Source organism: Gasterosteus aculeatus, chromosome 16, assembly GCF_964276395.1.
Source record: "Gasterosteus aculeatus chromosome 16, fGasAcu3.hap1.1, whole genome shotgun sequence".
NCBI lineage: Eukaryota > Metazoa > Chordata > Actinopteri > Perciformes > Gasterosteidae > Gasterosteus > Gasterosteus aculeatus.
Window position 1 is genome coordinate 18877955 of NC_135704.1, and position 12607 is coordinate 18890561.

A 12607-nucleotide genomic window follows, 5' to 3' on the forward strand; every position below is an offset into this window, starting at 1 on the left:
CTTGGTCCTATAATCATTTTACATAACAAGCAGAACCGTGAATTCTGCAGCATCTATTAAGGTCCATTTATTCACATGTGCGTATTGCTCAAGGGCACCGGGGCAGATGGAGTGACGGAAATTGACCACCCGGTCACTGGATTTAACACATGAAATAAAAGAGAAGCTCCATTCTGACCGTATGCACGTGCGCTCCCAACGCGTGACACTTAAGTCCCAGTTATGTAACGACGGCGCACAAAATACAGGCTTTAAAAGTTAAAAGCAAATTGAAGTTTTAAGACCTGAGCCGCTCCCTTTGGAGCATTAAGATGGATCCGCAGCAGGAGCCAAAAGGGGAATTCGCCAACTCAGCACACAGAGAAAGACAACAGAAGGTCACGGTTAAATATTCAGTTCATTCTCAAACCAAGAAGATGGACCCCCCCCCACGGGACCTCCATCTTATGTACAATCTATCTGCGTTTTAATTCTGTACAGCTGTTTTCCTCTGCTTCTCTTTTTCTCCTACGACGCGTTCCTCAGGGATTTAGTTTATTTTCATCACGTTTGATCAACTGACGTCTGATGTTTTCCTCTCGTTCGTCAGATGCTCTCCTGCTAGAAAAACAATACGTTTCTCCAAATGTCCTTTTTTACTATGCGTTTTAATCCCTGTGTGTACGTGCATGTGTGTGCGCGTGCGTCAGATTGCGTGCGTCATCGCAGGCTTCCTGCAGGAGTGTGTGTCCTTGTATAACCAGTTGTGAAATGAAACTTTTAATGACCCCCTGCAGGGGGACACGTTGAACACAGAGACCCCTCCCCATCCCCCCCCCCTCTCACCTTGACGCAGAACTCCCGGAGCTCCCAGCGCTTGGGCTTGCGGTTGAGGATGAGCTCCTCCAGCAGCGTTGGCTGGTCGGTCAGCGCCGACACCCCCATCAGGCGGCTGTAGAGCGCCGTTAGCTGCCTCTCCAGCCGGTGGTCCTGCGCGTACTGCAGGAACACCTCCGTCTCCTTCTTGGTGAAGTCGGACTGGGCCCTCACCTGAGACCGGGCGAGGAGGGGGGCACGTTATTATACATCTTTTTCCCTTTTTCCTGTCTCTTTGTGGTCATGTTGTGTATTTTGTCTCCTCACTGAGGAAGAGTCTTCTTTCCGTTACTGCTCTTTCCTGCACAGAACGTGGTGATCTTCACCAAACCAGACGGGACTGAGCCCAGTTTACTTAATGCAGCTAAACTGACTAAAGGATTATTTTTTTCAAATTAAAATACTTGCCAATATAAGAGATGAACTGTCTGCAGCACAAAGCCCGTTTAAGATATTTGCACATTTAGAAATAATTAAAGAGGAAATAAAAAGCATTAGCTTGTTAATACTGATGGTGGAACTAAACAGATGCTTCGGTCGCATATCCACATTTACATAACACGCTTAGGATGATGGGTTCAGTCCATTGGCAGTGTGCTTGTGCCTATTCAAGGTCATCGCTGCCTCAAGAGCTCCGGGCCGCGTTGGATTTAAAAGAGTTCTTCGCTTCCTCTCCTTCACCCTTTGTTTCTCGTCCAAACTTCCTGAGAAGCAACAAGTAAATCTCTTGAGTCTTTTTGAGGATGGATATACGCGTCAAAGTAGCGACGGAAATTGTGATCCCTGAAAAGTCCGAAGGAGCGAGTTCCTCACACTGCTGACCATCTGTCCTGAGCAGCGTGTTGGATCTCCACCAGTCACGAGAGTATATGTATATATATAAATTAACCTTCACAATAAAAAACCCCTCACAGAGCTGCTGTTAACACGACCCTCCACAATAAAAGCAGCAGCCTCCTCACCGCGGTGCCCAGCTGGTAGTACACCACGGCCAGGTCGTCCTCCAGCCGGTGGACCTCCTGGTCGTCCAGCAGGCCGTGACCCGACGCCCCCAGCTCCTGATCGATGTGGTCCAGGTTCTTCCGGGCCGACTCGCTCTCCTCCGCCGTCGCGCTACCCCCCAGGTAGGAGCAGATGCCCTGCACCACGACCCTGGAAGGACAGCAGGCAAGTTCTTAACACAGTGAAGTATCTTGGTCCACTTAGAACCTTTTGTTTTTTAGCGGTGGTATCTCACCTCACAGTCTGCATGTAGCCCACTGGCTCCAGAACCTTCCCAAACATCGCCATGGCTACACAGCTGATGAATATGAAAGCATTAGAGTATGAATAAATAACTTAAGTTAACCCCACCTCAATGACCGGTGTAAAAAAACATTTTGCCAAGTTTTTTGAAATGGAAATTTGACCCATTCAGATTTGAGCTTTTCATCTGAACCCACCTTGTTGAGAGCGCTTCTTGTTCTGACCTTCACTGTTTCTCCGGTATTTATACCACCAGGTGATCTGATAAGAGTTCTCCTTGAGTGGAGGGTGTATAATCAGTGAACTGCGTGGAATTAAGTAGTATACCTACTAGGAGCTTCAGCTTCATCTGTTTACAGTGTACTTAGTACTTAGAAATACTTTTTTCACTGTTTTCACAATGCAAATTTGTCATTGCAGTATTTCAGATGTGTTTTTTAATGTAACCTTTAATGATGGCCTATCAATCCTAAATACTAAAGCAACTAGGAGGGCACTCAGAGAGCACCCACCTCCAATCCCCCTTATTAAAATCAAGGAAAGGGGATTGATTGATTGATTGATTGATTTGTAGTTCTGCGTCTCTTTAATGGTTTTATAGTAGTTTTCTGTCTTTCTGTCGGTAAACAATTTCACTTTCATTTGACTTTCCTGTAGTTGTGTCACGGTGCTGTTGGTGTTGTCTAACGGAAGGGCCAGAACGTCACATCTGACCTCTGTTAAACTTCTGCCACCGGGGCTCTTTATTATTAATTCACAGGAGACCAGCTGATCGTTTTTCAAATGAACAACACCGATACTTGTTTTAAAAGGGACATCTATATTGGCTTTTACAAATGTAACGTACTTAAATGATTCGTAAATGATTTTTAATTTTATAAATATGTGACTGCAATATGTACGATATGTATGACCAGGTTGTGTAAAATAAAGTGGGAATTTTAAACTGAGCGTTAGGGGGCGCTAACGAGCCTATCGGTTTATTCAGACTAAAACCCACGAAGAAGAAGATGCCGAAGCTTCCGGTCGGAGCCGTTGAATACAAAACGCGGCAAAATCGAAATTAGTTTTACATCTGTAAACAAACGGTGGAGCAATTTTAGCACTTGTGTTTACATTCTGCTTTTTCAGTGTTTAGTTAAACTCTTATCCGAAATGGACCCGACGGCCCGGTTCTTCGCCGCGCTCAAAAAGACGGCGGTGACTTTAGAGTCAGAAAGCGTGAAGCTCCGGCACGCTTTTGACAACCGCAACAACAACGACGAAGACGGCGGTGAGTCGAACGTTAACGACACCGAGTGACCGGGGCCCCCGACGTTGAGCTGCCGGTGACCACGTATTAATAATTTAGCTGTTTTGACTAATTAATCGTCTTCGGTTTCAGACGCCGAGGCGCGCGCCCTGCGAGCGTTCCACGAAGTGAGCTGTGACGTCAGGGACCTGAAGGTACGCTGCTCGCCAAACTCCGGTTAGAAAAGTGGCGTTTTTAAAGGTGTTGAAACGGCGCATTGAGACTGTGACGCAACGTTTGCGCCAGTTGGTAGAAACAAACTGACCTTTTTTTTTTAAAAACGGCACTTTGTAAAATGGTTTACACACGACTTTAATTATTACAAAAGGCGTTTACTTAATGTAAGTGTGCCTATTCATATGAGACACAAAGCTGTCCGATTTTAACGGGAGTTTGGCGTGAGGGCTTTAGCACTCACTCAACACTATACAACCCATCTTGACATATTATTAATTTTACTATACATAAAGTGTAAGCTCTTTAGTGAACGCCTTCTTCACAATGAATGATTAATAAATCTTAGTGGAGGCAAGATGAAGCATTGAAGTATCCTCACAGAAGCTTTCCATCCAATGGTGTCACACACGGGCCGAAGCTTCATGGTGCTTCGTTTGCGCTACTGCGCCACCAAGTGGACAATAAATGAAATGACACCATGGCTGTGAAGTACTGAATCGGATAAATGAATGATGTTTGTGATGCGTGATACATAACTTATGAACGTATTAATATGGTGTCTGTCTTGATGACACAATGGCGGGGTCAAAAGGGAAAGTGGAAACGCATTGGGGAGAGGGTTGTGATGTGAAAAGTAAAAAAAAAAGAAAATAGCATCCAAGGATCAAACCGTCAACCTTGTGGCTTTCTCCACCCATTGAGCCACGGCCAAATACGTATGGACTTCATGGTTTGTGACTGTGCTTATGTTACAACATGTAACACGTGAAACATTTCATTCATTTTTATTTAAAAATAGCAATTTGTCCACAGGGCTTCAGGCGGTTTCTTTTCTTGAGAGTATTTCACCTGCTTTAGAGACGCCTTTCACGGGGAGCAGATGAAGCTGGAGAACAAAGTGACAGCAAGATTATACAAGTTAGGATACACCTTTTTTATGTTCTTATGTTCTCCAAACGTCCAGGGTTTGGTCCACCTTGGTTGTTCTCCTTGTTCTCATGCAGGGCTCTATAATGCCTCAGCATAGATGAGCTGTTATTGTTGTATCCAAGCTCCCTTTAACACAACAGACACTTCACCTTTTAAAATACCAGAAATAAGAGGAAAGCTATTAGAACAAGGAATACACTGTCTGATTTATTTACAGTATATTACACTAGTTATTAATAACATATTACTATGTGCACACCTTATTATGAGAGATCAGCTCAAAATGTTCCCAGACAGGAGAAAATCTCCTCTTTCCTGCTGGTTCCATCATAGAAAAAAGAAGCTTGAGTAGTTTGTAAACAAACGCGCAATAAAGTCCGAAGTAGCCGTCCAGACCCATGAACCACGTCCTGAATCAGTCACGTGGTGCGGCTGGTTCGCGAGGCTTCCAACGTCATCACATACATCACCAACACGCGCTTCATAAATAGCTTCGACGTCTACGTCACATCACTAATAAATCCCCCATAAAGTGTACAAAGTAGTTTTAATGCATTATGTGTGGAACTGTGTCTTTTTATTCATTATGACACATTTTATCCCACACGCCATGAATCTGTGGGCCTGTTAACATTCTAAAAGAAGAGTGGTGGTGGTCACACAGGGGCAGATCCAGGGTCAGATTGCTCAGCAGAGAGCCCAGGACAACGAGCTGGACCGCTTCATTAAAGTCGCTCGAGTGATGGAGCAGAGGCTCGCCAAGGACATCCAGGCGCTGAAGGGACACTGGGAGAAATACGGCTACCAAGCTCCTCAAGACACCCGGAGGCCGACCAGTAAGCTGTGACTGTAGCTGCTGTTGGTGGGGGTCTTTCAGTGGTGACATCGTGCACTCAGATGTGTTTCCATTGTGACTTCGCCACCCCTCCCCATGCAGAGACTGAAGATGAAGCAGCGGCTGAAATGGAGACTGAATCCACAAATGAGGGTGTAAACCAGGAAGAGGACGGAGGCAGTCGCTCCTCGTCGCCTCGTCCCTCGCCGGGACCGCCTTCCCTCGCCGACCCACTGCGGACCCCTCAGCTCTCCGACTTTGGCCTCTCCGAGGTGGAGATGAAGAGAGCTCTGGCAGGGGTGGAGTGGTGCTCCGAGGCCCCGCTCATGCCCGAGCTGAGCCTCCGTCACCCCTCGCTCAGCACGCCCGCGCCGCCGCCCATGCCCTTGACCCCCAAGCGTGCCCTGAGGATGGACGACGACGAGCTGCAGGCGCCTCAGATGTCTGACTTTGGCCTTTCCGAGCACACCATGTGTCTGAACAACGACTTCACCATGGACCTGTTAAGGAAGAACGTCGAAAAGCTCCAAAGGTAGAATATATAATACAAGATCTCTGCTGACGGTTCTGTTATTGCTGCTTCATGAGGGTCCACTTCTTTAACAGACCACATCTAGAGATGCCGGTAGCACCAGTGAGCGCTCTGACGGAGGCTCGGCACACTAAAGGTAGGCTGGTGTTTTAATTTAAATCACCTTATCTTTTTTTATTCCACCATCTGCTTTTTCATTTGTTCCCTGGTGTCTTTTAACATTCTTCTGAGCTCCACTGACTTCTCTAAACAACTCGTCATCTCCCCAACAAACCCCCGGTCGGATGAACTGTTTACTAATACCTCATGAAACCTGATACAACAAGTACATGTATACATTAAATAGGTCATATATTGCTGTAATAACAATTGCACAAAGCTCTACTTTTCTGTGCTCACTATTGTTTCCTTGTAATGACTAAATTCTAAAAACCTAAATTACAGCTGAGGAGAACACTGAGGGCCAATGACTCCACCTTCTACAAAACGCCCAAATCACCCTGTGAGAAATGAGCGCGGCCAATGTAATTAAACTCGTTTTATGTTACGGTTCTTTGTGTCTCCAGTGCAGAACTTGGTGTCTCCGGAGCCGCCCGTGTTTCTCACCCCGGGGTTCAAGGTCAGCAGGACCGACGCTCCCCGCTCGCCCCCCGGCCGGAGCGGCAACCTGCCCGCCAGCCCCGAGGTCCCTGTGTTTGAGACCCCGTACATGAACCCGATGGCCGCCTCCAGAAAGGTAGACCAGTTTAAAGTCTGTGTGGGGGCGGCGGCATTGCATTGATGATGCACAAAAACCTCCAGCTCCTAATCTTTGTTCCTGCGGTCCACAGAGCGCTCGTCAGCCGGAGCCCGTCGACGCGCGAGCCGACGGTGGCCCTCCGTCGCCTCGTAGCAAGCGGCGCTGGGAGTACGACGTGCCGGACGTCTCTATCGCCGGCGCCGAGGACAATCCGATGCCGGCGATGCCGAACCTGGAGTCCGCTTTGGGGAACTCGTTGCAAACTGTGAGAAGAAAGCATCTTTTCTCCCAGATTAGTGGAACTCAAGCAGAGGCCCGCGGGCCGGAAAAGGCCCAGCTGCCGTTTGCTACTTGTCTGGGTGATAAAACCATGATGTGACCTTCCAACAGGTCTCTGGGTTGTCCCACAACATCTTACATACGGGGGAGGAGGGCGCTACAAGGCCTGGTGCACATTTTAAATACACCATTTTTCTTATGTCATAATGATGAAGTTGTCATCCTTTATTTACCAGCACGCTGTATCTCACAGATACTTTTCTCTTTACCCAATTATGGAAAAAATCTCTTTAATGTTTTGCCTGTTACACCTGCAGAGAAGTACCAAGCTGCTGAAGAAGTCTTTGGCCCGTACCGAGTCGACGGAGGAGTCCGCCGCGCAGGACTTCAGCCCGGGGACTCCTCGCCTCAGGGTGGACTACCAGGAGCCCAGCACCCCGGAGATGCCCGACCTCAGCTCTGTCACTCAGGACATCTGTAAAGTGAGCCCGGCGCCTTCTCAGCTGCTTCTTTAAGTTCTTTGGATGGAGATTCACCTCCAAACTTTGGTTTTAACTCATCACTTTATACGTTGTGGTTAGAATCAAAAACAACAGTTGTGATTTGTGTTTTTTGTTTTGGAGCTTCTGACCCAGGCGCAGCTGAAGAGGCCTTGCACGGCGGTGGTGAATCCAACCGTCAGGCCAAAAAAGGACCACGTTAGGTAAAATGACTCGGCGCTTCCTCCGCCTGAGGGTTGAAGATTAACATTAAATGTAGTATCATTGTGTATGTTAATGTATTTTGGGGGTTCAGAGTTTGCCTCGTCTGTCTATTTTCTATTCATAATATTAATTTCCTTCCATCTTGGTGCTTTATTCACGCCATCCATTCCTGTGCTTATTAAACCGTGATTTTCATTTCACCGCGTCTCTCTTCCCAGAGCTGCCAGGTTGTCTGAGGTGTCGGAGAGCGAGTTCCAGAGTCTACCCAGGTACCTGAAGCAGATGACTCTGCCCAGCCTCAACCAGGCCGTCCACCACATCAACAAGTTCACAGAAGACGCTGCAGGTCGGTCTCCACCGGTCAAAGCTAATTCTTTAGCTTCTTGTCTAAATATCTGGTTCAAGTGTTGGAAAGCGTGAGGATTCAGCACTAATCAGATATAAGACGGATGCATCAGAATCAGATTTTGGGTTTTCCATAATTGTTAGTTATTAACAATATAATCATTTTATTATTATGTAAAAACACCCCTCCAGCAGGAGGGCAGACAGAGTTTCGGATGGAGGACCTGAGGAGGATTTGCTTCACCGGAACCAAGACCCCCGTCTACATCCTGTGCCTGACGGAGCTGAGGAGGCTGGAGCACGCGGGCGGAGAGAGGAGCACCTCCGTGTACAAGCTGCGCTGAAGCTCTTTAGCTCACAGCTGTTCTGCCAACACACACAGCTGGTAATAATTTAAGCAGATTGTACATAGTTCTGATGCACTGCGCTGGTCTGTATATGATAGTGTTAATAAATATATGTTGTATTAAAGTATATTCAAATTTGTCCTTAATAAAGTTTAACCGTACAAACTTTAACGTATTAATTGAATTAATAAATTCAGAACTTTCCCGGCAGTGATTATAGGGTTAGCTATATTATACTATATTATATTATATACTATATTATATATTATATTATAGCTATATTATATGTTAGTTAGATTATAGGGTAACTTTACGGATATAAAGACCTCATGTTGGAGAAAATGGTCCAATTCCGAATCAATTAAGAAATGTACCTTTTGACTGTTATACTGCTGTGATCAATCAAGTATTGTATACTTTTAATACAAATCATTGATTTTTGGATATCTTGTATGGCTATTCTGATATTTTGAAAGTGACTTAATATACTAAATGTAGAAGAGCAAAAAATAACAATATTCATTAGTATTCATTAGTATATGTCCCAAGTACAACTTTGAGGTAATTGAGTAACTAGTTACATTTGACCTCAAGTCATGGAATATAAACTTTCATTTCATTCTGTTTTCACTCCGCATTTTGCGTTTGCACGTAAATAATGAGAACAAGATTAAATATTTTTTCACTACATTTACTAGAACAACATTATTGTATTTTATAAACCTCACTGTCGTTGTGACCGCATACACCTTTTTGTTGTTATTTCCTACTCTAGCTTCGGGTAATCGCATCATTTCAGTGACGTCATCCGATGACCAGCCAATCAGAATCGTAAACGCGCCGATGACGCCGCAGTGTTTTTCTCTCCTCCGCCCGCCTCCAGCCGGCCGCCATTTTGGGAGTCAAAACCCAGCAGCGCACGGACAGCAGCGGCGCTCTTTTTTTTTAATTTTTATTTTATTTTTTTAAACTATGGTTCACACGTGCGTGGTGGCCGGCTGCAGGAACCGCAGGACCCCCGGGACCCCGCTGTCGTTCTACCGGTTCCCGCGGGACCCCGAGCGGAAGCGGCGCTGGATCGCCGCCGTGAACCGACGCGGCTGGGAACCGAACGACGGCAGCCGGCTGTGCAGCACTCACTTCCTCTCCGGTACGAGCGGTACACTCACACGGGGCGTTTATGCTCGAGTCACGTGTACAGCCTCGGATGCGACAAAAGCACATGTTTATAAATGGATACGAAATAATAAGCCACCATCTATTCGACGATGGGCCCCTTCAGCAGTTTCATTCCTCTTCCTCAAATGACTGAGACAATTAAAGGTCTCTTGTTTCAGCTGTTTCCTTCCTCCTGAAGCAGCAGGAAGGCACCGCTGCGAATCACAATAAATGAGACTTGTTGTGGGCTCCCCGGACCCTGAACGCCTTCCGTCTTCTCTTTGTCCACTCGCAGGTAAACAGGTGAAGAACCCACGTTCCCCGGACTACGTTCCCTCCGTGTTCTCGTCCCCGGGCAACCTGGAGGTGGCGGACAAGCAGGAGGCCCGCGTGGAGGCGGCCAACGCCTTGCTGTTCCTGCAGGGCCAGGGCCGGTTCGCCGCGGGGGAGCAGGGCCACGGAGGGGGGAGCCCGGAGGAGGCGGAGCCGGCCGCCGCCGCCGGGGAAAGTGGGTCGTCCTCGTCCTCCTCCTCCTCCCTCAGCAGCGACGAAGACAACGAATCCATGGGCGACGGCAAGAGGGGGCGGTTTGTCCACGCGGCCGACATGGCGGTCCACCTGGACGACGCCCTCCTGGCCCTGAAGAAGGAGAACCAGGCCCTCAGGGAGTCCGTGGACAGGATGTCCCTCTCCGAGAACTCCTTGAGGAACGACGCGGAGAAGGTGAAGTTCTACACCGGCCTGCCAAACTTCTTCGTCCTGGAGACGGTCATGTGGCTGCTCGCGCCGCACATGGACGGGATGAAGGCCGCCAAGCTCTCCAAGTTCCAGCAGCTGCTGCTGACGCTCATGCGCCTGCGCCTGGACCTGCGCAACCGGGACCTGGCCTACCGCTTCGGCGTGAAGGTCGGCACGGTGACCAGGACGGTGCACCAGATGGTCACCATCATGTCCTCCAGCCTGGTGCCCACGGCCGTCTTCTGGCCCTCCAGGGCCGAGCTCCGCAAGAACCTGCCGGCGGCGCTGCGCGCCTCCCACCCGGACTGCGCCGTCATTGTGGACTGTTTCAAGGTGCCCTTCGAGGAGCCGGTCTCCCAGGGCAACCAGGAGCAGCATCGGCAGCGGGTAGGGCCCCCCCCCGGCGCACTCGGGGGGGGCGGCGCGAGTCCCAACGTGTTAAAGTACCTGATTGGCGTGGCGCCTCAGGGCGTCGTCACCTTCGTGTCCCGCGGCGTGCTGGGAGACGTCAGCGACAAGTCCCTGGCGGAGGGCTGCGGCTTCCTGTGCAAGCTCCTCCCCGGGGACGTGGTGCTGGCCGGCCGCGACCTCGACATCGACGACTCCGTGGCCGCCAGGGGGGCCCTGTTCAAAACGGCCGCCGCCCCCGCGGAGGCGGCCGGCGTGCAGAGGCACGTGGAGCGGGTGATCTCCATGGTGAAGCACCGGTACGCCATGCTGACGGGCCCCGTGGAGAGCCCCTTCACCGCCGTCTGCGAGCGCGCCTCCAACCTCTCCACCTTCGATAAGGTGGTGCAGGTGGCCTGTGCCTTAAACAACCTGTGCATCTCTGCCGCTCCGCTGGAGTGAGCGCGCCCAGGACGCCGCTCCGTGCCGGTCGCGCCAGTCCCCTCCACCGCTTTGGACCTTGTGACCTTTAACCCCCACCTTATCTGGACGGGTCCACAAACCACTTTGCTAAGGCGCAACAACTTATGCACGACGTACGATTGATGATGTCAATATTTACCACAAAGACGCTTCTTCCCTTTAGTTTTATTCCAGTTAAGTGATATTTCCCCTTAAATTGGTTTAAGCGTTGTCGTTGCACACAAAGCACGTCCCGGTGCATCTTGGGAAATATCTCCACGTGACCCGGCTGGTGGTTGTGCTGCTCAGCCGGTGCCTTAGTTTTGTAAAGCTGGTTCTGCTGTGATCCACCGTGTGTCTTGCACATATTTGTTTTGGCATCACATGGTGTGATGCTAAGCTAAGTGTCCACAAACCGACCGGTTCACTAGGTTCTAGTTGAGGGTCCTACGGAGGCTCATTCACGCTGATGACCAAAGAGCGGTTCAGAACCATGACTATTCTTTCCTAATGTGAACTCCTTGTTTTAATCGTGATATTGAGATATTATCCTGTTATTTTGAAATAGCTATTAACTTACAATATCAAGACATTAACTCATTATATATCAAGATATTAACTTGTAATGAGATGTTATATTAAGATGTAATATTGAGATAATATCTTGTTGTTTTTAAATATTTTATCTTTATAATGACTTACAGGTTCCTCTTCAGTCACATTAGGCACTAATGGGCTTCCGTAGATGAAATATCACCCTGTCAATCAGTAAAACACCTCATCAACTATTGTATCAATTCCAAACAATGTCAAATAAATACCCGGGTAGGATTTATTGTTAGATGTGTTTGGAGGGTTTAGGTTTAAATCTGGCATCAAAGAAATGAACCCTGGTGGTTCGGTTCTAGTTCTAGTGGGCCTTTCTCATGTGCTCGTCACCTTGTTGTTGCTTTTCATTTTCATCTTTCGTCCATCTATTCTGAAGCCTTTGCTCTCTGATTTCTGAAGAGTTCTCGTTGGTCTAACAGACGCAGAGACATCTGTTGTTGGATGACTGAGTAGTGAGCAGATAACGGAGAGAAATCTGCACGTGTTCCGGAAAACGAGAAGATTTCTTGTCAGAAATCAGATTAAAGCAAAGCTGCTTGAGTCTCTTTGGGTTTTTCTCCAGGACTTTATTTGAGATGATTCTTCTACAAAGCAGCGTTCTCTGTTGACACGCACTTCAAAAATTTGCAAAACCCAATGTTTATCTCACACTTTACATTGTCATGCTGTTTACGGTCGCGTATCCTTTAGTTTGTCATCTTCATTCGTCCCCTTTGAGAACTTCATTTGAAACCAAGTTAAAATTGTTTTTTTTGTAATATTCTTTGGCTTCAGTGGATTTGTTCTATATTCTATAACATTAAATCCCAAAATAAAATAAAAATCATCCTTATTATTACAACTGCTGCGAGTGAGTCGCAATTGTCAAATAAACGATCTTTGGCACAATGCATTTTGTTACACATACAATTAGTATATTTTTTTATTTTATGTTTCTAACATATCAGCAGCTGCTTACATAGAGCGAATCACAA

General features: G+C 47.8%; 3 protein-coding genes across 4 annotated transcripts in view; 2 read left to right on the forward strand and 1 right to left on the reverse strand.

Annotated features, from left to right (window-relative positions):
• The window catches only part of LOC120833489 (uncharacterized), a 6398-nt gene extending 2788 nt beyond the window's left edge, over nucleotides 1-3610 (reverse strand). The window contains exons 1-4 of the mRNA XM_040200605.2: nucleotides 2298-3610; nucleotides 2093-2155; nucleotides 1818-2007; nucleotides 826-1029 (exon numbers count right to left, since the gene is read on the reverse strand). Of these exons, the coding sequence (XP_040056539.1) occupies nucleotides 826-1029; nucleotides 1818-2007; nucleotides 2093-2145 (447 nt within the window). The 5' untranslated portion in view covers nucleotides 2146-2155; nucleotides 2298-3610. The remainder of the gene's footprint in view (nucleotides 1-825; nucleotides 1030-1817; nucleotides 2008-2092; nucleotides 2156-2297) is intronic.
• Nucleotides 3087-8444, forward strand: ska3 (spindle and kinetochore associated complex subunit 3). 2 transcript variants are annotated; one of them, XM_040200596.2, is made up of 11 exons: nucleotides 3087-3373; nucleotides 3485-3546; nucleotides 5163-5334; nucleotides 5436-5865; nucleotides 5940-6001; nucleotides 6432-6601; nucleotides 6696-6869; nucleotides 7201-7365; nucleotides 7507-7586; nucleotides 7806-7933; nucleotides 8125-8444. In XM_040200596.2, exons 1-11 carry the CDS (start codon nucleotides 3256-3258, stop codon nucleotides 8274-8276), a joined length of 1713 nt encoding a protein of 570 aa, XP_040056530.2. In that variant the 5' UTR covers nucleotides 3087-3255; the 3' UTR covers nucleotides 8277-8444. The 2 variants fall into 2 exon arrangements, with proteins under 2 accessions (XP_040056530.2, XP_040056532.2); XM_040200598.2 differs by having other exon boundaries at nucleotides 3096-3373; nucleotides 8128-8444.
• Nucleotides 8183-12456, forward strand: LOC120833488 (uncharacterized). The gene is made up of 3 exons (XM_078090867.1): nucleotides 8183-8317; nucleotides 9163-9429; nucleotides 9733-12456. Exons 2-3 carry the CDS (start codon nucleotides 9252-9254, stop codon nucleotides 11022-11024), a joined length of 1470 nt encoding a protein of 489 aa, XP_077946993.1. The 5' UTR covers nucleotides 8183-8317; nucleotides 9163-9251; the 3' UTR covers nucleotides 11025-12456.
• Nucleotides 12457-12607: the final 151 nt, after the last annotated feature.

Bases quoted from the DNA above. Each gene is read 5' to 3' on its own strand.
- LOC120833488 (XM_078090867.1), top strand. From the start codon at position 9,252: ATGGTTCACACGTGCGTGGTGGCCGGCTGCAGGAACCGCAGGACCCCC. The intron at 9,430-9,732 runs GTACGAGCGGTA...GTCCACTCGCAG, and splicing joins CAGCACTCACTTCCTCTCCG to GTAAACAGGTGAAGAACCCA.
- ska3 (XM_040200596.2), top strand. From the start codon at position 3,256: ATGGACCCGACGGCCCGGTTCTTCGCCGCGCTCAAAAAGACGGCGGTG. The intron at 5,335-5,435 runs GTAAGCTGTGAC...CTCCCCATGCAG, and splicing joins AGACACCCGGAGGCCGACCA to AGACTGAAGATGAAGCAGCG. The intron at 6,870-7,200 runs GTGAGAAGAAAG...TTACACCTGCAG, and splicing joins TGGGGAACTCGTTGCAAACT to AGAAGTACCAAGCTGCTGAA.